This window comes from Strongylocentrotus purpuratus, unplaced genomic scaffold, assembly GCF_000002235.5.
Source record: "Strongylocentrotus purpuratus isolate Spur 01 unplaced genomic scaffold, Spur_5.0 spur5_scaffold_1, whole genome shotgun sequence".
Lineage (NCBI taxonomy): Eukaryota > Metazoa > Echinodermata > Echinoidea > Camarodonta > Strongylocentrotidae > Strongylocentrotus > Strongylocentrotus purpuratus.
The window spans coordinates 6,648,449-6,672,913 of NW_022145594.1; the positions used below are offsets into that span (position 1 = coordinate 6,648,449).

The 24,465-nt window shown below is 38.9% G+C and overlaps 1 protein-coding gene across 1 annotated transcript; it reads left to right on the forward strand.

Moving 5' to 3' along the window:
- The first annotated feature begins 639 nt into the window (after nucleotides 1-639).
- On the forward strand, nucleotides 640-23,842 carry LOC581667 (ubiquitin conjugation factor E4 A). The gene is made up of 20 exons (XM_030977585.1): nucleotides 640-765; nucleotides 2,790-2,979; nucleotides 3,946-4,057; nucleotides 5,084-5,205; nucleotides 6,892-7,059; nucleotides 7,811-7,958; nucleotides 8,572-8,774; nucleotides 9,260-9,442; nucleotides 9,984-10,101; nucleotides 10,529-10,750; nucleotides 13,934-14,200; nucleotides 15,240-15,503; nucleotides 15,924-16,077; nucleotides 16,662-16,854; nucleotides 17,426-17,539; nucleotides 19,104-19,278; nucleotides 19,864-19,940; nucleotides 21,028-21,279; nucleotides 22,422-22,579; nucleotides 23,293-23,842. The coding sequence occupies exons 2-20, from the start codon at nucleotides 2,902-2,904 to the stop codon at nucleotides 23,408-23,410; spliced, it is 3,126 nt and encodes a 1,041-aa protein (XP_030833445.1). The 5' UTR covers nucleotides 640-765; nucleotides 2,790-2,901; the 3' UTR covers nucleotides 23,411-23,842.
- The last annotated feature ends 623 nt before the right edge of the window (nucleotides 23,843-24,465 follow it).

Consider the following 24,465-nt stretch of genomic DNA (forward strand, 5'->3'; position numbering starts at 1 on the left):
TCAATTTTTCTTCTTCTTAATTCTTCTTTTTTTTCTTCTTCTTCTCTTCTTTTTCTTCTTTTTCTTCTTCTTCTTCTTCTTCTTCTTCTTCTTCTTCTTCTTCTTCTTCTTCTTCTTCTTCTTCTTCTTCTTCTTCTTCTTCTTCTTCTTCTTCTTCTCCATCTTTCTCTTCTCCTTCTTCTTCCGCTTCTTAAATTAGTTAAGTTTCTCCTTCTAGCTAAATTATTCTTCTTCCTTTTCCATCCGACCTAGGTCCATGGCAAGTGGGGGCATCATCAGTTCATGCAATCCCACTCTTAACCTTCACTCCTTACGACCCCCCCCCCTATTATACACCACAAAGAGACCTATATGTGTGTGATATTTTGCAATTCCTGGTTACATTATATTTATATTTTGACTTGTGCACTCAATTATATGTGATATTTTAGAATTTTGTATCCGTTGTTGTACATAATATTTAAAAAATCCTATTCGTTTGGATTATAATTAACGAAATTTGAATTTTACTTTAGTAGATCGAGTACGGGGGGGGGGGGGGGGGGGGGGGGGCGGGGCGGGGCATAATTACAAATGAAATAGGGGCAGTATTAGCGTACGACGTCGACCGGATCGATAACCCGGAAGCAATCAACGTACCGGTAGTAGTACGTGTAGGCACTACGTAATGTATGCATGTGTGTTTATTGTGTACGTATGTAGACAAATCCTCTAAACGTACATCGGGCCGGTATGGTAGCTTTTACAAGAGATTTATTAAAACTGGTAAAGTATTAAGTATTATCATTTACAAGTATATTGTATGGTACATATAGAATGAACTTAGATTGAACATCGATGTTAATTGGAGCGGCGCTACGCGCTAAGCCTAAGGACTAACTATTAAGGGGATACTTACTGCCACCGGTCATGAAGCTCTAGAATCTAGTCTAGGGAGCTGGTCGGGAGCTCCGCCGGCCGCCGATATAGACGTCGGAGCTGCGGAGCCTGCATAGGAAAACGACACAAGCAGCGAGTTGGGTCACATTTTTTCTAAATGTAAGGAAGTAGATCTAGGTCTAGATCTAGTGGCGTTAGTTCAGAAGTCTGTCCAAAATTTGGCCCCTAACTAACTCCGGTCTAGATCTACCCAAACAGTTGGGGCACTGGTCCGAGATAATTAATAACGATCGACTTTGTAAACGTGGACCAATGCGTCCTCAAAAACAAGGATTGTCTGTAACAAAGCAGATGTTCCATATTTTTGATCGGCACATTGGCGATGCAAAAAACAGATTCGGGGTGATTTTCTTGATGGTCTCTTTGTACAGAGACCTTCACATTATGAGCAATAAATCCTTGGGAAGACGGACAACCCTTAAAAGTAGACGGTCAACTAGGGTTATTTTCCCCTGGGAATCCAAATTTGGCGTTGCCTGTAGGCGGTTCGGAAACCCGAAACCCGAAACCTGCAAAGCGCCGATGAAAAAAAACGTTTGCGAAAATGCAGACGATCCTTGTTTATGAGGATGCATTTTGTCCGCGTTTATGAGGATATCCTCATTCTCGGACCAGCGGCAGCGCCCCTACTGCCAAAATGAATTAATATTCATCAAATGTCCAAATAGAGTCTAGATCTAAAGAAGGTCATGATTTAAAAGTCGATATGTTTCTACCTGTTTCTTGTCAATTTTGTTATCTTTTTCAGAGCATTTTTCCTAAAAACAAAGACTTAGACTAGGGTAGAGCACCCAGTATTCGATCACTTAAGGGGAAATCGCTAATTTTTTTAATTCTTACCTCTTTTATTTGGCAATCTAGTCTACCCATCAAAAGAAATGAAAATTATTCCTCTAACACAGTAAACAGGATTTTATAGTAACTTAAAATATTTCCGAAAGATTTCCGAAAGAGCATTTTTCTGCCTAGAATTGGGTCTCGCGATTTGTGTGTGGTATCTCCGTTGCCAAGGAGCAAAGCGTATTTGCGCACTTTTTTCACACAATTGCTCGACAAAGCACTGAATGTCAATGTGTTGACCGAATACTGGACGAGCGCTACCGCATGGCAAGGGTATCGTATAAATACCTCTTGCACATCGAAAAGTGCGTCATTTGCAAATTCGCTGCGATGAAGCGAACACGGAAGAGCTCCTCTTTACACACATACTAAATTCATTGCGACAGCACACATAGTTATTTCGCAATAGACTTCTACATATATAGCTATGCATGTTAGCGCATGTGCTAACAGAACGCATAAAAGTTACGCTTTGAAATGATCAGGAAGTGATGGCTTTACCATACTCGTTTTCCCCAATAGACTGTAGTGTTATGAAAACTGTTATTAGGAAAACACAAAATTTGATTTCAATTTCTAATCATAAATATCTTGATAATCAGACAGCCGATCGGTTTGTAAAAGTCATGGGGTTCCTACTAACCTAAAGCTTTATAATTATCATTTCAGCATTAGATAAATCCAGGATTTTGTTTCAGAATCTGAGACAAAGTTACCCAATCCCTTTAAACTTGAAACTTTGATGGCAGCTAGATGTCAACTCCTTTTGCCCTCACTGAAACTCCAGTGGGACTTTATATTACAGAGGGATAAAGAGCACTCATGTATGCGCGTATGTATCTAGGTCACATGACCTAGCATGCATACAACGTATCCAGCACACAACATCCCTGGCTCTTCCGGCGTGTACAGTGTGTATGCCACCAGGGAATGCATACATGTAGACGCATGAACGGACACTGGGAAATGCATTAACTCATTTTTAACACAACTTTGTTTTAACTTTGCAGGAGAAATTCCATCAGGATCATTTTTGAAAAGCACTACACCTTTGCCGCTTACAATCAGAAGGGTCAGGCAGCATCTGCAGTAGCGATAGCGCAGTAGACCAGCTACATAGAGATGGCTTCCTCATCTAGCAACCCCTTCGCTCTCCTGGTATCAACAAGCCAAGAAGAACAAGGCTCAGATGTAGTTCAGGTTGGTCCTATGTGTCAAATAACTGAGGATTTTTAATTGGTTCATATTTTGGAATTAATTTTATAAGAAGAGTGTTATTAAGTTCCTTCTAAATATACATGTCAGATTAGAAATTCCCTTTTTCTGTATAATAGCCAATGTAAGACCCCGTTCTCACTCACTTTGAAAGTGGTCTTAGTTAGACCGCTCCAGACCGCTCCAGAGGAACGGGTCTTGAGGAACGGTTTGCGAGCGTTCACACTCCGAGCAGTTTTTATGGCTCAAACCGCTATACGAGTCAAAGTGGTCTTGTTGCTATGGCAGCTCAGGTAGGCGGGTCAATTTTTTCGCGCGGAATCCAAACCCTATGTCACTTGATGTCCCGTTCGCGACGCGTCCCGTATACATATATATGTGTAGTGCCTGCCCGATCGCTCATCGCGCGGAACGTCACTTCCGTTCAAAGTACGCTTTCCGTTCACATTGCACGTTAGAGCGCTCTGGAGCGCTCTTAATAAGACCCGCTCTTCAAGACCACCTCGGAAGGTGGACTTCTGGAGCGGTCCAGAAGTCCGCTTCCTGGACCACTTTGAGCGTTCTCACTCACTTAAGAACCGCTCTTGAGGAGCGGGTCTTAATTAGAGCGCTCCAGAGCGCTCCAACGAAGTGAGTGAGAATGGGGTCTAATACGTATATATGCAGCATTTATATAAAACCATGTTTCGAAGTGCATAGGAAGATTACATCTACCTCTACTACAGTACTTCTTCTTCCTCCTCCTCTACCTTGCCATTTCTTCCTCCTCCTCCTTTTCGTCCTCTTCCTCTTCCTCTTTCTCCTCTTCTTCTACTACTGCTATTGATTGGGTTTAAGCTTAAATATCCATGTAGCCACCTCTATCGTAGCTAACTTCTGCCTACATTGACCTCTCTCTCTCCCTCTCTCTCACCTCCACTCCCTTTTCTTTCTCTTTCTCCCCATATACAGGACATAAGTCACCCAGATAAAGCAGGAGTAATGGAGGTGGATGTGACAGCCAGGGAGATCAGTTTAGTAGATGCAGTCATTCAAAAAGTCTTTCTTATAACAGTAGATCAAGGTAAGAGAGCCTGTAAAAACAGTTTGGTGTAAGCAATTTGAGATAAATAAATATAGGCCTATATAATTTGTTTGTAAATGCTTCAAAATAAGGCAAAGATGGCACCAGTGTGTATCTTAGAATCCTAGAGCCCTGAAAAAAAGGAATTTATGTGACCAGAGATGAGGGCTTCATTACAGGCAAGCTTGTCGAGCTCCATCTCCCTAGCCTAAAGGAAAGAAGGATCAATCTCAAACTCACCCTCTTCTTCAAAGTCGTCAGGGGCTGATGCCTGCTCTCCCAATTCAAAAGTTTGTTCAACCAATAAAATCAAAACGACGTATCCTTGCAAAACAATTTGAAAACTGTAATACCTCAAATATCATAGACAGACAAGTGACAAACAACAGCAAGTGCTACAACCCCATCAGAGCACAAACTGAAAATTACAAGAGCTTATACTTTCTATCTACCACCATTGAGTGGAACCATTTGGAGGACAACATTGTAAACTCCACATCAACCAGCACATTGAGGATGGCCATTGATAAAGCCTTCTACGTCCCCCCGCGCCCTCTCTCAAATGATGCGTTCATGCCCAGTAGGGCCCTGCATTGTATAGATCCAGATCTATGGAGCCCAGTCACAAGGGACTTTGTGCTTTACATGCATCAGTTTATCGTCGGTGGGGTGACAAAACCTCGTATCTCAAAAATCATGAATTTTCAGGAGAGCGAAAAAACATTTCCTGACTCAACAGATTTAGTGCTGTGACACCGTCCTTTGTGTGGAATTTGTGGAAAAACCGAGACAGGAGGCGTTCCATGGATTTATCAGGTGGTGTCGTAGGCCATTACATGTAGGTACACAATTATGCAAAAAAATCAAAATCTCAAAAAATTGAGATACAAGGTTTTGTCTCCCCACCGACGTTATACTCCTTCCCTATTTCAAATTTAAATGATTGAAATTTTGTTTGTGTTTTGTGTAAATATTTTGACACATAACTAACAAATGATGTCAACTTGTTCTCTTTCCTGTACACAGAGGGAACGACCTTAGATGAAGACATGCCTCCTAAGTGTGTGTTCCTGGTCGACATGGCTGATCAACTAGAGAAGGAGCGCTGTGAACCATGGTCATGGCTATCCTGGGAGAACATTGATATGGTAAGCTAGGAACCCTTTCATGATTTTGTTCATGTGACACCCTTGCAATGTTATTTCATTCCATGTCTCAACTCTTGGTTTCTCTAGAATAGTTGATTAGATCAAATAACAATGTTTACGCTGATTATCATCAATATTATGTAGAGGTGTTGTAGTCGAGTGGTTCGTTCGTTCGTGTCTCCTTAGATCAAGATAGTTATGTAAAGTTCCTTAATTAGAAGTAAATTAAATTAAATTAAGTTCTTCCATTGCTCGATTGCTGCAATGGCCGTTTCATTAACAAGGGACAGGTCTTCATCTGTGCAATCCGTTCCGCCGCACTGCAAGAGGTGGTCCATCGTCTGAGTCTCTCCGCAGTCGCAGAGAGTATCTCCTTCATGGGCATAGCCCCATCTTGCCATATTGACCTTACACCGTCCCATTCTCGTCCGCATTCGATTTAGGCATTGCCACTCCAGCCACTTCAGGTTAAGACCTCTGATGAGTACGGGCTTGACCGATGGTGGAGGATTCTGTTCAGGTGGTGGGACAGAATCGAGGAAGCTGTGTCGGGATATAAGTCGTTTTTGGGGTTGTAAGTAACCGTGTAGCATGTGTCTGTCATCTGTCACCTGCTTCATCCGTTCCTTTAGGCAGGTGTTAGTGCGCCTTTGGTTAGGAGATCCAATGCCAGCGAGGTGATATATCTCCTCAACTTTTGTTGGTTTCAGACAGTCTGTTATCTTTCGATATGTGTTATTGAGTGTGGTGTCAAGCTTCTTCACATGGGCTGATCTGCTCCAAACTGGGCAAGCATATTCTGCGGATGACATGCATAGAGCAACAGCTGCACTTTGTACAGTTTTGGGGTCAGCGCCATAGTGTGAAGATACTAGCTTCTCGATGATGGCATTTCGAGATTCTACTTTTCCTATTGTCTTCTCGATATGTTTCTTGAAGGATAAAGTGCGATCGAGTTTTACACCTAAATACACTGGATGCTCGCAGTGGTTAAGCTGCACATTGTTCCACTTTAGCTTCAGTTCTCTCTTTGCCTCCTTGTTCTTCAAGTGGAAAACACACACCTGAGTCTTGGATGGGTTTGCCCGTAGGTAGTTTGCTCGAAGTGGTGTAAGCACTTGAATGGAAATGCTAAGGTCGTGGGTTGGATCCCCAACTTGGCATTAATGTCCTTTGGCAAGGCATTAATCTAAATTTGCCACTCCATTCCCTAGAGAGAAATGTGGACCTGGTAGGATGATGAAAGCCTTTGTGTGTTAAGTAATTGCCAAATGCTTTCACGGTGACCATATAGTAGGAATATTTCCCCATGGAGTTCAGATGGTGCACATTGTACGTGAATTAGTCTAATGACCATTGTAATAATGAGATCTATAAAGGGCTAAGAAATGGTATCTCGTATTAGATGGTATATAAACCCAGATTATTATTACTATTATAATTCTTTTCCATAGGCCCTCTTTGTAAATGGCTTAGAGATGGTATTGAATGGTATTATAAACCAAGATTATTATTCAGGGATGCAAATTTTCGGGCAATTGCCTGAATTCAGGCCCTGGTGAGTTATTTTCAGACCATAGTTAAGGCTTTTTTGTGTGTACAAAATAGCTCATTCTAGGTGATTTTCAGGCCCTCTGATCAATTCTAACTGGCATTCCTGATTATTATTATCATTCTTTTTCATAGGCCCTCTTTGAGAGGTTACTCCTTCCGGATCCGTCATTCCACGTTCTTCACATGACATCATCCATCGCAAACTTTGATGAAGAAGAGAAGAAAGCAAGAGAGAAGGACATTCTACGCTACCTCCTAGCTTCATACACCAGAGCTGCTGCCCTTATCAAAAACATTCAGGTTACACATAAATGAACATTTCCATTCATGTTAAACAGGACAATGAGGACATGCCACAGTAGTTGTCAAATCGACTTTATTGATTGCAATCACCTAAATAATAGCCTCATTTTTAGACCCTTGTACAGAATGGTTGTACGTTTTGTGCTGCGCAAAGATTCAATCAGTTTAATTTTGCCCATTATGAGAAGTTGGTTATTGATGTAAACAAATGCTCATGTACCCTTTACAGCTCATTTTATGTATGTTATTACTAAAGGAAAAAAGAAGTAAATCAGTAACTCAATAGTGTATGACAGTGAAGTCTAGCAAGGAAACAGGTTTACTTGCATAATTTGAATATTAGGACACTGCTAACGTTTAAATTTCACAGATAGGACATACATGACATATTCACAATTCCTGCAAAGTTCTACAGAATTTTAAGTTGGCTGCAAATGGGACATATTGCCTTTAAATAGATATGGAGAACTTGGGAGCTCTTTCTTTCGTATACTATCACTTGTAACTAGTTCATTGATCTTCTCTGTGCTTATATAAAGTTTGTTTGTCAAGCGGTTTGAGAACCCGGGTTAAATTGCGCTACATTGTCTGTTTGGAGCCAAAGGGGGTGACTCATTTACCTCAATAAAAACTGACTTCACGCCTTTTGAGCTCAAATGTAGGGTATAAAAACATTATAATTATTATTATTGATATTATTGTAAGCATTTTAGAAAGTGTTTTATTGTAATTCATAATTTCTTTGTAGAATGAAACGGCAGAATATGCAGAGAAATGCCAGAGAATCACTGTATCCAACGCAGCTACGTGTCTCCTCACCCCAGAAGTATACAACAATCAGAACACAAGGCAGCAACTCTTTGATATTCTTCTACAGTCATACACAAAAGAAGAAGGTATGTGTTAGTGAAAGGACAACCTTCTTAGTGAGCTAATTTGTATGAAAGCAGAAAACTAAGAGAAACAGACTAGTGACAGTTTTAAGGAAATTGGATAAAAAATAGGAGAGCTATAGATTATTTTAAGTAGTAATCATTATGCGTATAGGCACTTCAAATTGCCTGAATCAGTAATGTCATTGTGACGTAGTGCCGGACAACTTTCCCTTTTGTTTCAACACAAAAAATGAATTTAATTTCAATTTTTCAAAATGTCAGACTCAGGGATTACATGGATGATGATGATCTCATGGCATTTCCTTTAAAGTACTCCTGTAATTATGACATTGTTTATGATTTGTGGTTACTTTTACTGTATTGCAAATATGAATCTTCATCATTCTCAGTAAAAAACTATTCCATGCAAAAAAGTTAAGTTTATCTTGAATTTTTTATTGTTGTATTTCCCAATCTAAGAGATCATATATCAAATTACTTTCCAATCATGAACATTTTTCAAATGGTAGTTTTAACCAATGGCTATGGATACAGCTTGCTTGTATGTTAGACCTGTGGGAATTAGCAAATTCACTAGTCAATGGATTAATGCCGTATTATCTTCTTCTGCCAGGTTGGGATATAGCAGTCAAGTTTTTCCATGAGGTAGCAGAGGCTATCCATCTAGATGACTCTCTACCAATCACAGAGGCCTTTACTCCAGTGCTAGACCTCCTCTACAAGCAGATGAGCCAAAGCCCCTCATTGGTTGAACCTCAGAACTATGTTTGGTGTGAGATCATGGGATTCTTTGCTAGACAACCTCAACTTGCCGAAGTGAGTGCTATGATGGTGGTGGCGGTGGGGGTAGTGGTGTTGGTGATGTTAGAAGGGATTGTGGTTGTAGAGGTGGTGGTGGTGGTGGTGGTGGTGGTGGTGGTGGTAGTGGGGGTACGGTGGTGGTCATGGTGCTGGAGGTGGTAGTGGTATTGTTTGTGGGGTTATGGTGATAACCAGGGCTCTACACAAACTTTTTCGGAAGGGAGTTTGGAATGCACTTTTCAGAATATGCATCGCTGAGAGCTATATGTTAACAATTAGACATTCTAGGAGTTCAGAAGTCAATATCGAGCACCTATGTGTCCAAGGCGCCTGTTAGTATCTAGCCCTCTGATGATGATGATGGTGATGCTGTGGCTAGATGTGTTAGTGGTTGTGATGATGATTTTTTTTCTTCAATTGTAATATTTGATTCAGTCTTCTGCTGAATGTGATGAACTTCTCATCAATCGTATTATTTATCACCACTCTATCTGCCACAGGTCCTTATGGATTTCATATCACCTACAGACCCTATGAATGCCAAGAGCTATGAGAAGACTCCGGTTGGTCTCATCCTCTCGCTATCCTGCCTGCCAAGGAACAATGAAGAGCCACAGTTCTTTGAGAAACCATCCAGGACATCTGGGAGAGACCATCAAGCTACACAGGAATACATATGGCAGGTAAGTACCCTCATCGGGATTCTAGTCTTCTGGCTTTTCAATGATTTCAAATCATTAAACGCCCTTCTTTAAGGCTTTCTTATACAGCTCTATGTGGCAAGTAGGGATATGTAGGATCATTTCACAGTACATGTAGAGGTGACATGGTCAAGTGGATATGTCTCTGGACTGGATCACAATGTCCGCGGTTTGATTCTCACCACGGCACTAATGTCCTTTGACAAGACATTGATCTACAATTGCCACACTCAACCCTGGTGAAGTAATTGGGTACTTGGCAGGAATTAATTTGTTGAAATGCTAGAGCGCCCGAATGGCAGCCATTCTAAAGCCAGGGTAATAATCAGGAGCGCCAAGTGTAAAGTCTGACAGATACAATACAAGCAATATACAAGAACCAAATATTATCAATATTTTTATATTTGCAAGAGATTGTAATGGTCTTGTGAGGCTTTCATGAAATAGCATTTTAAAAGTAGAATGCAAGTTTATTTCTTGGAATTTTTATTTCAAAGATCCTATTTTGCTTTTTCTTTGCCAGCCTGTTGGTAAACTTACAGAACATATTTACAGGATCTTCAGATCTCTCTTCAAGTCATCGCTGGAAATCAGGAATAGATTGCTGGCTTGGATAGGAAGGTGTATACATGCTAATGCAGGTAGGATATTGATACAACTCATGTGTTATATTGGCATCTCAGATAATAGTTTCCACCAGTCAATATGCTGAAGCCACTCTAAAAATAAGCAGCGTAGCAAAAAGTAGTAGCTCAAAAAGATACGTCCAGAACACAAAATACATAATTGATGACAATTATAATTTTATCACACACTAGTAGAACCAACTTGTAAATACATGTACCAAATGGACTAGGCTTATTAGGCTTTTATTCAGATATGTCAAAAAAGGAATGTTTAATTAGAAATTAAACTTTAATGCCTTTTGCATTCCCGGGGGATGTTTCAAAAAGACTAAGATTGACTAAAGTCGGACTTGAACCATGGCAGGCGATGTATGCCCTTAAAAAGTCTTGAACCAGATGTAAATTAGATATTCTTCTTCCTTTCTTCACCCATGACTCTCAGGGCGCACCAAGATGTGGTCAAGGCGGCTTCCAACCTTTGCCCTGACGTATGCCAGTGATTCCTTCTTTCTGAACCTCTCCTCTGTCTTGTTGAGATTCTGTGGTCCCTTTACCAAGCCAGACACGACCAACATCATGACTGTGGATATGAGCTATGGCAGTGTGGACCTGCCCGTAGGGGCGACAGATGCTCAAATGAGTGAGCTTGGTGTTCATCTTGTAGGTGAGTAATGATGATGATGATGATTCGGATGACGATGAGGTTGATGATGGTGGTGGTTAGGCCTGAGACGAAACGGGTCCCCGCCCGGGCCCCGACCGTCGAGCTGAAACCCGGTTTTTTGGTTTTCGGGTTTAGGGTTTTTCAAAATTAAATTTCACACTGATATTTTGAAATATAGAACTAAAAATATGCAATTCACAAACTTATATTTCAATATAATCAAATAAATATGCTTTAGAAATAAATGGAAATTGTTTCAGTTGACGGTAGGTGTTTTTATCGCTCTAAAATTGAGGCTGCAAGAAAGGAATCACGCTTCGAGGTACCGATCGAGTGCGTTCAGAAACGGAAGTGGAAATAGATCTATGACCCACTGAAGACAGAGCAAGAGAGTGCACACACAAGACTGATCAGACTATTGCAATTAAATCGTAATAATAAAGGCATTAAAGGTACTATGTCCCTTTTGCAGCCAACCTCAAATTCTGTAGAACTATAGAACTGTAGAATTATAAAATATGTCATGTACGTCCTATCTGTGAAATTTAAACGTTAGCAGTGTCCTCATATTAAAATTATGCAAGGAAACCCGTTTACTTGCTAGACTTCACTGTCAGACACTATTGAGTGACTGACTGGCCTTTTTTCTTCTTTGGTAATAACATACATGAAAAGAGTTGTAAAAGGTACATGAGCATTTATCTACATCAATAACCCACTTCTTGTGATGGCCAAGGTTAAACTGATTGAATCTTTGCGAAGCATAAAACGTATGACCATTCGGTACAATTGTCTGAAAATCAAGACTATTACTTTTGGGCTCTATAGCCCTAAAGTCGATTTGACAACTAATAGTCATTATTTTCCAACTTGAAGACATTTTCAAGCCCTACCTTTTTTAGGGAAGTTCTAAATTAGTATTATCTTTCAAATGCAGTTGGAATTTAACTTTTTCATTTTTTTGGCCTGCAAATGGGACATAGTAAGGATATATTGACTGCTTTGAGAGGCATAGTGGTTTCTATAGGGTCAAGGGAAACTCACAACCTGCTATGACCCCAAGGCGCTTGCGCCGCGGGGTCATAGCAGGTTGTGAGTTTCCCGAGACCCTATAGAAACAACTATGCCTCGAATATTAAAAGCAGTCAATATATATTTTATATACCGAAAAAAAGGAAAATGTTGACTCACCCATTTAGGTTTCCATACCTTATCTTGAAGGCCTTGTGGATCGTCCAAATCAAGCGAATCTTGAATTTTCGCCATGTCTTCTTGTGAGATCGGTGATTTGTGTTTCACAAATCCTTTCCCTTGCTGTTTAAGCGTTGCTGAAAAACACTTGAAAATTCTTGACGAATTTGCAAAGTCTTCATGCTTGATAATGTCCACAGATTTAGTATTGAGAAAGTGACGCTGAAGTCCGAATATGAACGTTAGCATTGATTTCCTGCTGTAATAATCGCCGTTCTTCTGCCTGCAACCCGCATAGAATTTTTGAAGGATCTTGTCCAGGTCTGCATTCGGAAGTCTGTTTACATCTCCGAGGTCCGTGTTGACATTTCGCAAGAACTCTTCAAATATTTTAATGCCGTATTTTACTGCATACTTCGTATTTTTGCTATCAGCAGAATCGATTAAGTCTTGCAGCTGAATGTCATCCATAAGTTGAAATCTTGGCATAGCTGTGTCCTCCATTTTGCCTCTTTATTGACAAAAAATTGGAAACAAAAACCCCAGTATTTTGCGATCGAGACTAGTACACAAAATGGCGATCGGTCGTCTGCGCTGCGTGGATTGGTAGATTCGTCGCCTGAATGCAGCGACCAAAATCGAATTGCACTTAAACACCGTTAACGGTATTGCGCATCGGTCATCGCACAAAAGAAACTTATACGGTAACACGTAAACCAAAATGGGGATCGCAGCAAAATGACGTCACGTTTCACAGCCATGGAAAAAGTGCTTTGAAAAATGGATATAAACCGGTAGAGCCGGGAAAAATGACTATGAATTTCAATTAGCGGGCATGGTTAAGAACATGACTGCATTTTCAACCAATCAGAAGACAGGATTAGTAAAGAATCTTAAAATGAGGTATATAATACCTTTAATGTAATTGTCAAAATATATCCACAACATAATGGTTTACCCTTGATAGTTTGATGAAGGAAAATAAATTAAAGCTCTTGAAATAACATCGAAGTGCCTTTCGTTCGTTCTAAAAATGCGTGTATAAAATTAACGGCAAGCAGAAGTTACGAGTCAAGCTTGATATGCATGTTTACATCCCTACACCGTCATCCGACCTGATCGGAACATTAAGCATTAAACCAATTAAAAAACATCACGTAAGACTTTAAGGGACTCCAATTCAACAAAATTACCGTAAAATAATTATTTGCTCTGACAAATAATACTATAGATATTCATAATATCTTACAGAAATAATGATATTTCATGAGCTACGTACTCGATATCGAGTTCAGCTAGCCATCATTTTGAAATAAGACGTAGTTGTCATGCAGTAGACTGTAGAGGGCGGTAATGCAGCAGAGAGAGGAAAAAGCGCGGGCCTGAGATCACGTGATATTCACGTGCCTATTACATGATTTTTTTTCCTCTCTGCGAGCTGCCGCATTCTCTGCATGACAACTACGTCTTATTTCAAAATGATGGCTAGCTGAACTCGATATCGATATGCGGCGGCGGCGGCGGTAGTGGTGGTGTTAGAGGTGGTGTTAGAGGTGATGCCATGGATGATGATGATAGTGGTGGTGAATGAAATGGTAATGACCCCGTGACATAGTGCAAGATAACTATTCCATATGTTTCATCACACACAATGTAAATTTTTCAAAATGTATAACTCAGGAGGATCCTTTCTTTTTAGAGGAGCTATACTAAATGTATATATATATATGTTAATATATTTTGAGATGTGTGAAAATTCACTTTAGAGAAAAACAAAAATTAGTATACTCTGTTTTCACAAATAGGTCTCCCTAAATAGACTAAGATGCTCCATCTTTAGAAAAACCAGATACCCACCCACTCCCCGTACTACTTTGCTTCTGGTATATTCTTCCTGACCCATCTGTGTCTGCACATATACGCAGAGTGTAGTCTAAGCTGCTGCGATACCATTTTACATTGTTGAATTCAACTCCCTGGTTTCACAAACAGGCCTTCCTAAAGAGACAAGGATGCTCCACCGGGAAGGGGAGGAGAACACCAGTCTACCCACCCATCCCCCTTACAACTTTGTCTCCGGCATCTTCTTCCTGACCCATCGGTGTCTGCAGCTAGGCTTCCAGACCTTGGTGGAACGGTTCTACACAATCAACCGTGAGCTTCACCACGTACAGCAAGCCTTCCAGGAGATGGTCCAACAGATGGGAGGACCTAGAGCGGGTCCCGTCATGTCACAGCTCCATGAAAGGATGGATAAAGGTAAGAACCTGGGGGGTGTTTCACAAAAATCCTAAGTTGAACTTCTAATGGAAAGCCATTAGCATCTTTAAAAATATTTTGTACAAGTTATTTTAAAAGGCATAAAATGTTGATTCAAATCATTCATATTCTCTATTATCAAGGAGATTTCATGTTCTTGATTTGGAATTTATGAAAAGTCTAAACTACTTGAATTTTTGCTTTTGAATATATTCTTTTGTAAGGCTACGAATGGCTCTCCATAATGTTTAAGTCCAACTTAATAGCTAGAGTTAGGTTTAACTTAGGATCTTTGTGAAACACACCCAGCTCTGCAATCTTTGTTCTACAGTGTACAATACAGTTAAGCCTGTGTATGAACACTACTCAAGGTAGACAAAGAACCAGCCTTTATGTACAGGTTGCTGAAATACATATTTCGATGAGAAACACAGTTTAAGAAAAACAAAAGGTTTGGTCTTCATAGATAGCTATTCTTTCTATACAGGTGGTTGCTAAAAGCTGGTTTCACTGTTGTATTTTAAAGTTTAACAACCTACACCTGACATCTATAACCTTATAATAATAGCTGCATTGACAACATGGAACAAGATCCCACTTTGTATCAGAGAAATTACTTGTCTTTCTTCTTTAGATAACACCAAATAACCGCTATGACAATAGTAATAGAACTTAAATTTTGTCTGCTCAGGGCTTAAAGGGTGCTAACTCATATCATTTAACATAGAGTTAACGCTCTTCTGACTCTCAACAGACAAGTTTCCTCCAGGTACCTTGTAACTGCGACTCTTCAATCAACATGAAAATGTACATGATTTACTGTTTGTACTTGCATTTGTATTGCAGTCAAACCTGTCTATAGCGACCACCCAAGGGAAACACAAAAAGCGGTCTTTGTAGACAGGTTCCTTTTAGTAGTACATGTTTCGATAAGAAACCATTTTCAAGGGAAACATTACAAATGTGTTCTTTGAAGAAAGGTGGATACTAAAGCAGGTTTGACTGTATATATTTTATCTCATTTTCTTGTCTTTGCTAGCCATGACATTATTCCTCAGCATCAAGACATCACTCCTTGAGCCTCAGTTCCTGGAGATGGCCTTCAACCTCCACATAGCAACGGCTCGCATTGTCACCCAGTATGCTACATCAGAAGATGTGACCTTACTGACCACACCCAGTCTGCCACTCCAGGGGGAACCCCCATCACAGCTTGTCACCATCCCGGAGTGCCTGGCAGAAAACCTTGTCACCTACCTTCAGTTCCTCCGGAGGTTTGCTGAGGCCAAGTTTGAAGACGGAGGTGAGAGCGCCCAGTTGTGCACAACTTCATGCTCTTTAGAGCGAGTTCTATCCACTTATTCAAGTCCCTATCCATTTGTTTAATGTGCCAAACATGGACCGTTATCATATGTGGTGCACATGTATCACACGTATACTTGAGCGCTGTACCAGTGTGCATTCTTAGAGCAGAGTCTCAATTGTTTTTGTTCATGTCCCAGAACTTATGCTTTATAAATGTGATATGATCCTATCCCGTTCTCAGTATCAACATTCTACTTTTTATCTAACCACATAACCAACATTATGATACTAGGGAAATGTACTACTCGGTCAAAGTACTTAGGCAATCCTGTGACTCGGTCAAAGCCAGTCAGTGTTTTGTGAAATGCTCTGTCAAGATTCATCATTGGATATTTTGTTCATATTGTCATTTACCCAGGTGAATCATTGAAGCATGTCATGACCTTTGTGACGGTGTTCATGGGTAATAAGAGTCACATGTCCAACCCTCATCTCCGAGCTAAGCTGGCTGAGATCTTAGAAGGTCTGATGCCAGAGGAGAATACTGGAAGCAGAAGCACCGTAGTCCCAATGTAAGTCTAGTCCTTATATATTGCAGTTCCTATGTGGGTCTCTAGTCTTCAGAAGCATCATAGTCCAGAACATTGTAGTCCAAACATGAGTCTAGTCTCTCAGAAAGTTGGAGTCCCAAAGTAGGTCTAATATTAGGCACATCATGTTTCCAGTATAAAACTAGTTCTTAGACATTGTAGTCCCGAAGTAAGTTAAGTTCTCACATGCATTGTAATGCTGATGTAAGTTATAGCTCTCAGACACATCTTTGCCTGTTGTTATACTAGCTCTCAAACACAGATTGCACCAGTGACATAGTACTGCACTTGGTTCAGGTGTACTGAGACTGAAAATGAAGACAAGATTTTGTTCATATACCCCTTTTGTGACTCAATCTGCATGTAATGCATACTATTCAATTTAATTCATATTAGGTTTTATTCAATCTCGTCAAAAAGTCCAAAGACTAAAAAGCGAGTTTACATCATACATGCAATTATATAAAAAAGCATTCAAAAACATATATATAAAAAGAAAGACATAGCAAATGGGAAAATATATATCGAAGTAAATAAATGCAGTAATCTATATAATTCCTCTGTAGCTTCCACCGGCAGAAAGCATTCAACGAGCACCCCCTCGGAGAGCACATCTCCCGCTCCCTCATCAGCATCTTTGTAGATATTGAGTTCACCGGAGATCCTCATCAGTTTGAGCAGAAGTTTAACTACCGTCGGCCCATGTACAAGGTGCTCAAGTATCTTTGGAGCATGCTTCAACACAGGACTCAGATCAAGGTAAGATGAAAGCACAGTAGTTTAGGACTTGGTTGCTTTCTTCGCCTCTCCAGGGGGTCATTAATTTGCCACACATCGATACTCTGGGTGACAATTGAGGTACAATATAAAAAAATTAAGATTTTCCCAAAAAATTCTTACTCAGTATTTCAGCAGTAGTGAGAAAAATGGAAGTTACATGTGATAACCTGTTCTTTTATTCCTATACATTTGTTCAAAAACTTTTTTCTGTGCATCCATTCTGTCATGGTTAAAACCAATCAAATACTAAATCTATCTGCGGGGGATTGTGATAAGTCAATAAACTTGTATAACATAGAATATATCAAATGTACATAATTAATACACAAGATTATCACAAAAAATAAACCTACATAAAACAAATGATATTAAATTAAAAGAAATGATCAGCAATTGGCTGCTTCTTCAATTACTTGAAAAATTAATGATATGTTAAACAGAATTTGTATTTATAAGAGTGATTCTGTGTTCATCTACCTGGGCCTATTTAAAAAATTGGGGACTAATTGTTCTTGTAATTTTCACTGATTCAATCTGTGTTCTATCTCAGTTGGTTGCGGAGGAGGCAATGTCACACATGGAGGATGCTAATGCTCCTCTCTTCTTGAAGTTCATCAACCATCTCATCAACGATTCCATCTTCCTCCTAGATGAAGCTTTAGATGTAAGTACAATCTTCCATCTTCTTACATGTATCTAAAGTAATGTCAAGTTCTGTAGAATTGTGTTAAAAGGCACCAAAGCCTCTTAAAGGATGTATTGGAGGGAAGAGTGGAAGGAACTAGACCGAGAGGGAGACCCAGAATCAACTGGGAAGAGAAAGTCAAGAACTGGAGTGGACTAAAACTGCAAGAGTGTAAGAGTGCACCAGAATGGCAGAAGATCGAGAGATGTTGCAATCAACCTCCGAACCGGGAGAAAATACTTAGATGGATAGAAAGTAATGTCCAGAGCTGCCAACCATTCCATTTTTGCCGGAATTACTCTGTTTTTTCCTCCAAATTACAGTATAACGTTTTTTCTTCATTAAATACTTTATTTTAAAATAACTTTTTAATGTTTTTTTTTAACGTCAATCAACTGCCCTAAATTTGTAATTTGATCACAAATTCAATAGAAACCTTATTTTTAATATTCTCAAAAAGAATGAAATGCCGATAATACCAAAATAACCACAAAAAAATACCTGCTTGGATGCAAAAACATCATGAGGAATGAACATTTCTGCATTGGAAGTGTGTCGCGCGTGTATAAACAAAATCCTGGATTCAGCTTATGTTACACTACAGTCTATTGGGGTAAATGAAGATGGTAAAACCGGTCACTCAAAGATTGACTTTTTTGAGGCGCTTCATGATCATTTTGAAATGCAATTTTTTCAGGGCTTCAATATTACACCATATCACATACACTGATAACACATAGGGCCATAATAACAATGCCTTAAAGAAACTATATTGCAAATATTACGCAAAAATTCCCTTTAATCCAATTGTAATTTTTATCTATATCCGACATTAATGATAAGAATAATAATAATACTAATCTTTTAGTCCACTCAAAATTTTATTAAACCAAAATGAAAATTCTTTTTGCCAAATTGATCGTGAGCCCAGCAGCCACTGAGCAGCGCCAGTTCGACGTTGCTCTATCCCTTATTGTTGAACGCCAAACAAGGTAGCAACAACTCCCCATCTTTTAACGTCTTTTGGTATGACGCGGCCGGGGTTCGAACCCACGACCTCCCGGTATTGGGGCTTGTTGATTATCTAATCCAAATCAAAAGCCTGCAGGAAACCCCAAGCTACCCCAATGGAAGAGGCATACAGCGAATGCTAGTCTTCTTAGAAATGGAAGATTGCTGCTGTTGGTGTAATGTATGTCACCTTAAATACATGACAACACCGAACAGATAATCGGTAGAGCAGCTCTCCGCATTGTCACTCTGACCTGACCCAGAAGTCTTTCGCCAGGAATTTGCACACGCTCAGATTCTAATAACATTTCTAATCAATTTTATAATTGTCTTAGTTTTTATAAATTGTGTTGGTTTGTTAACAATTTCATTTCTATGTTCTATCTTCTTGATGTTGTGATAGAAACTTAGGAAAAGAAAAAGATTATGTGAAAGTCTACTAAGAACAAACAATCTTTTTAGAGTGATTTATGAATATAAGATTTTCTATTTGTTTTGTTTATATATTCTTTATATTATTTCTTTATTGTAGTATGTGAAGAAAATCAAGGTACTTCAAGAGCAGAGGGAAGGGGGCGAGTGGCTGCGGCTACAACCAACAGAAAGGAGACAGCAGGAAGATTCCCTAAGACAAACTTGTGCCATCGCTAGGTTCTATAACATCATGTCCAATGAGACGATGAGTACTCTTGTCTACATCTCAAATGGTGAGGGGGGTTGAGAGTGAGTGAGCAAGTTAGTCAGTGGATGAGTAATTGGTCGAGTGATTGATTGAGCTTCTATAGAAAGTGGATGACCAAGTGAATGGGAGTTTTAAGAGTAAGTGAGTAGACGGTGGATGAGTGAGTGATTGGGATATAACTTGAGTGATTGAGCAAGCAAGTGAGTAAGCAGATGAGTGAGTGTGCAGATAAAGGAGTAATTAAGTGAGTGAGTGAGTGAGCAAGTGAGTGAGCTAGTAAGTTAGTAAGTGAGCAAGTCAGTTAAAAAACTGATTGAGTGAGGAGGTAAGTTAATTGATGAAGAAGTGAGTTAGTGAGTGAGTTGGAGAGTGAGTGAAAGGGTTAGTTAGTAAGTGATTGAGATAGTGAATGAGTGAGAGAATAGAAGGTGTGTAAGTGTGGAACATTTGATCGGTGACAGGTAAATCTGTTATATTTTAAATATAGCTATGCCAAGAAATAAAACTTGTATCTGTCTCAAACTTTGTTTCTGTGCAAAGATCTATGAGTAAAACAGGAATGATAGTAATAAATATATATATATATATTTCTTTGGTTTTTCTTCTGCAGAGATCACAGATATCTTCATACATCCAGTGATGGTCAATAGAGTGGCAATGATGTTCAACAACTTTCTACACAAACTGGTAAGTTTGTATAATGATAATATGAAGCTCGAATCATTTACATGGCATCATGTTGTTCTTTATCAATATTTTTAGCAGAAGAACTTGTCGTGGTTAAAAGTAGTAGTTGATTGTAGTAGAAGCATATTAGGGTTGTAATAGTATTAGCAGTATTAGAAGTGATATTAGTTGTAGTATTAGGAGGAGCAGCAGTAGTAGTGTTACACATAGAAGAATCAGTATTGGGAATGTAGGAGAATGAGCGTAGACTTATAATGAATATCATTCACTTCACCTTATCATTAGCATCATCCTCACAATATGTTCTTTTACTTGTACATCGTAAACTTTAGTCTTTATTTGCCACACAAATAACCTTTGTGTGCCACATTATATTTAGCATGGGATAAATATACCAAAGGCTTCAAGTTCTTTAACTGTTTCCAGTGCAAGATTAATCTATAATGGTGTTTAAAAGTTTGTCATGGAGCTAATCAAGGCCAGACAAGGATGCTGTTGCAAAGCCATTGTGTTGCATAAAGCAATACTTCTGTCCATTGGTGCCTATTGTTCTGTGCAAAATTGCACTTGTGGCAAACGAGCACCCGTGCACAGAGGCGAACATAGCAACGTAAAGCTCAAGTTGAGTTCTGGTCATGCAATTGCATTGTGAAAGAAACGGTGTAGATTCAATCAGAAAATGTTGATCATCTAGCATATATACATGTAAGTATTGGCGTGTACTGCAAGGTTCAGGAATCATCATAATGATCAGAAATTTGGCCCAGTCTTGGTTAAGTTACAAGCACTGTACACAGAAAGATGTATATGGGACTAGACGAAACATGTGGCATAAAAATCTGTCCTGATTTTTACGCTTGTTACATGCCATATTTAGAATATAAAGGCATTTGAAGAGCCATGCTTTTTTGGGAACATATTTTATCTGATGTTCTTCCACACTTGTATAATAACAATGATAACTCTAACAATATATTTTTCACCTCTTCCCATAGCTCAACCTTCTCTTTAAGTGTCAAATATCAACATTTTTTATCATCATTTGATGTTAATCAGGATCATCATCCCTTTTCTCTCCTGTCTCAAGGTCGGTCCAAACAAGATAGCGCTCAAGGTGAATGACTTTGAGGAGATTGAGTTCAACCCCAAGCAGCTGGTTAGGGATATCTGTCGGCTCTACATCAATCTGGGCCACGAGCAGCGGTTCTGCAGGGCGACCGCCGAGGATGAGGTTAATTACTCAGCCATGCTTTTCATCAGAGCAGAGAAGGTGCTTGATAAGATCAGTGTGTCTAGGGATATGATTGAGAAGATGAGGGAGTTTGCTGACAAGGTCAAGGTGAGATTAGATCAATTATTTTAAGTCCCATCTGCTGCAAACCTCAATTTATTTTAATTTTCATCATTTCAAACCTCACAGTATACATAGACGCTTTTATACAACACCTACGTGGATCCTTGTCATTTGATTGGAGGATTGTTGGTCACATGATATTCAATAGATGTTATATTGCACGGGCGTGCATTTTTGGTTATATGCAGAGTGCATTTTTGGTTATATGCAAACTGCGTACCTCTCTGCCATGGGCGTATCCCTGTGTGTATCTGACGCGAAGGCAATCTGAATGTACAGTAAGTAATCGAGAAGGCTTGACTCCAACTTTAATAAATATAAGGAGTAAAGCATAATTTGTTGATTAACGTTCTATTAGATCTTCTTTGATGTTGTATAAAAAAAATAATGAATGTTTTTCATTCGTTCAATAGTGCAAATATTTTCATTCGTTGAAAGATTAACGCTAATTTTATTCAACTCCGCTGACGCCTCGTTGAATAGAATGTTAATCTTTCAACTCATGAAAATATTCGCACTATTGAACTCATAACCATTCATTATTTATATAATATACTACATAATCAACCAACTTCATTTTTAAGAGCTACGTGTTTGTATTTTTTAAACTACCTGTGTGGAATGCCCTTCATTGTGGATTTTCATACTATTTTTATAACAATCTTTCTGAATTATTACAAAATTATCCTGTCACCTCACACTATAATACAAGAAACTAAAATGCAATAGTAATCACAAAAATTAGCTAAGCTTCAGGCATGAATGGTGCTGTATGGAAATCTTCCGTTCAACAATTGTTTGAATAATAATTGAGATTTGAAACGATACCCATGTATCACCCAGGTGTTAAATGGGTACCCGGTAGGGTGCGAAAGCTAATGTGCTAATAGATTAGCAAGTGTGCGCTTGTAAAAATGATGCACTGGCTGGAATGCTCCCCAGGGAATGGAGAATGTGCATACATTGTGTGCGGGTAAGCCTGAATCCGATGACCGGGGTAATAATATGATTGCAGGGCCCTCGGGGAGAACAGTATGAATACTGATGAGGCTACCCTGGGTAAACAAGACATATTATTATTATTATTATTATTATCATGTCATTTTTATTTCCCCCCCCCCCCCCAGGCTCTGAGTGAGACAAATGAGATGGAACAAGAGATGTTTGCAGATGCTCCTGATGAGTTCATTGACCCCTTGACCTTCAACATTATGGAAGACCCTGTGTCGCTTCCCACTTCAGACATGAACATCGATAGGTCAACGATAGCAAGGCATTTATTGAGGTGAGCCCAAACTTTGAAGTTTGAAGTTTATTTGTCCCCATTAACACAAAAAACAAGTCAGATTCATATAACAGGGACGCCAGTTTTCAGGCAAAGGCCTGAATTCAGGCCCTGGCAATTTATTTTCAGGCCATAGTTTTTGTTTATTGTGTACAAATAGCTTGTTCTTTGTGAATTTCAGGCAATCTGATCATTTCTAAATGGCATCCCTGATACTAAAAAACCGTTTAGATAACTTGAAGTAAAATGTACAGTTAATGGCAAGGTGTTTCAAAGGGAGTGTAAATGAAACAGGCAGGCAATATAAAAACAATGTTAAATGTGAGGAGCCTAAATAAAAAATGTGATACTTACGTAAAGGAACCAGAAATCCCTCTATATTTGCCTTCCCTGAAGTGGTAGTGATGTCGGTAAAATGCTCTGCCTTTATAACTTTCTACAAAGTTTGGCTGAGTGGAAGCAAAACTAAAAGCTGAGAGGTACACGATTTCTAAAAAAGCTGATTTTTATTTTTATTTTTTTATTTAAAAAAAAAAAAAAATTGAGATCACTATTCATTTGGAGATATGAATTGTAATTGTAAAAAAAAAGAGACATAACAAGTTTTGCTTTTTACACTAATGAAATGTTTTCTTTCATGACAAGAGCTCACTGATAATAATTAAGAATTAACATACATATTTTCTTTATTATTTTTGCTGCTTTATATGTAGTGATCAAATCGACCCATTCAACAGGAAACCGCTGACCATGGAAGAAGTACGATCAAATCCAGATCTCAAACTTCAGATTGAAACATGGAAACAGGAACAGAAGAACAAGAGAAAATAACATCAGCAAACTCATCAACTTCATACATGTACTCTCTTTCTTTCTAATGGTTTAATAATTTGTTTAAATGGTAAACATCACTGACTTCTTTTTGTTTGAAATGTTTCTTTTATACCAACAACATTTCTTATCAAAGCTTGTCAAAATGAACTATTTGTTAAATGATGTCGATGCACAAACTAGTATTTAAAGGTGGGGTGAAATCCAAATATTAGTTGATTCCTGTTGATGTGCAGGGCTGCCTACAACTCATAATTTGTTATTCAATCAAACATCTAAATATTTTTCATAGATTTTTGACTGAGCTGGAGGAAGTTGCATACCACTGTCTGTTGTTAGCTCATTAATGACTGACAGTTGATGTCAAAAGATGAATGAGATCTGGAACATTTGTTTAGGGTGGAGCTAATAGCAGGTCTCAGAAAATTATTTTTAAAAATAATTAAAATCTATGAAATATATTTAGATGTTTGAATAACAAAATATGAGATGTATGAAGCCCTGCACATCAACAGGAATCAACTTTAATATATTTGGATTTCACCTGACCTTTAATATTGACCTTCTTCCTGCCATGTTGTGCAGCTGCATGTGATAGCCACCTTCATGCTTCTGTATGGCTTTGATTTTAGAAAGAGATTTCTCTGTAAACTTGAGTTCTGGGAAAGGTGACAAATAATCATTTGTGAGTTTTTTCTTTCTCTTTATGTGAGTTTGGAAGAGTATCATAGAGAAAATGTCCCTTGAAAAGGAGGGTTCTTCAAATGCCCTCATATTCAAAATATATCAAGTAACAGCTAAAGGTTGTGGACCACAACTTTTATGCCACATGTTTATGTATCGTAGTCCCATATACACATTTCTGTGTAGAATGCATGTGTCTCTGTAGCAAGACTGAGCCAATGTCTCCACAGTGCACACCAATACCAATGTGGTACATGATCAACCGTCCAATCACTTCTACACAGTTTCAACCACATTGCAATTGCATGACCAGGGACCCATTTCACAAAGCCTTTTTTCAATGACAAATAAAATTCCGCTTTGATATAGCG

Coding starts and splice junctions, on each gene's coding strand:
- LOC581667 (XM_030977585.1), top strand. CDS start 2,902: ATGGCTTCCTCATCTAGCAACCCCTTCGCTCTCCTGGTATCAACAAGC. Junction 14,201..15,239: donor CCATGAAAGGATGGATAAAG/GTAAGAACCTGG, acceptor TGTCTTTGCTAG/CCATGACATTATTCCTCAGC. Junction 16,855..17,425: donor AACACAGGACTCAGATCAAG/GTAAGATGAAAG, acceptor GTTCTATCTCAG/TTGGTTGCGGAGGAGGCAAT.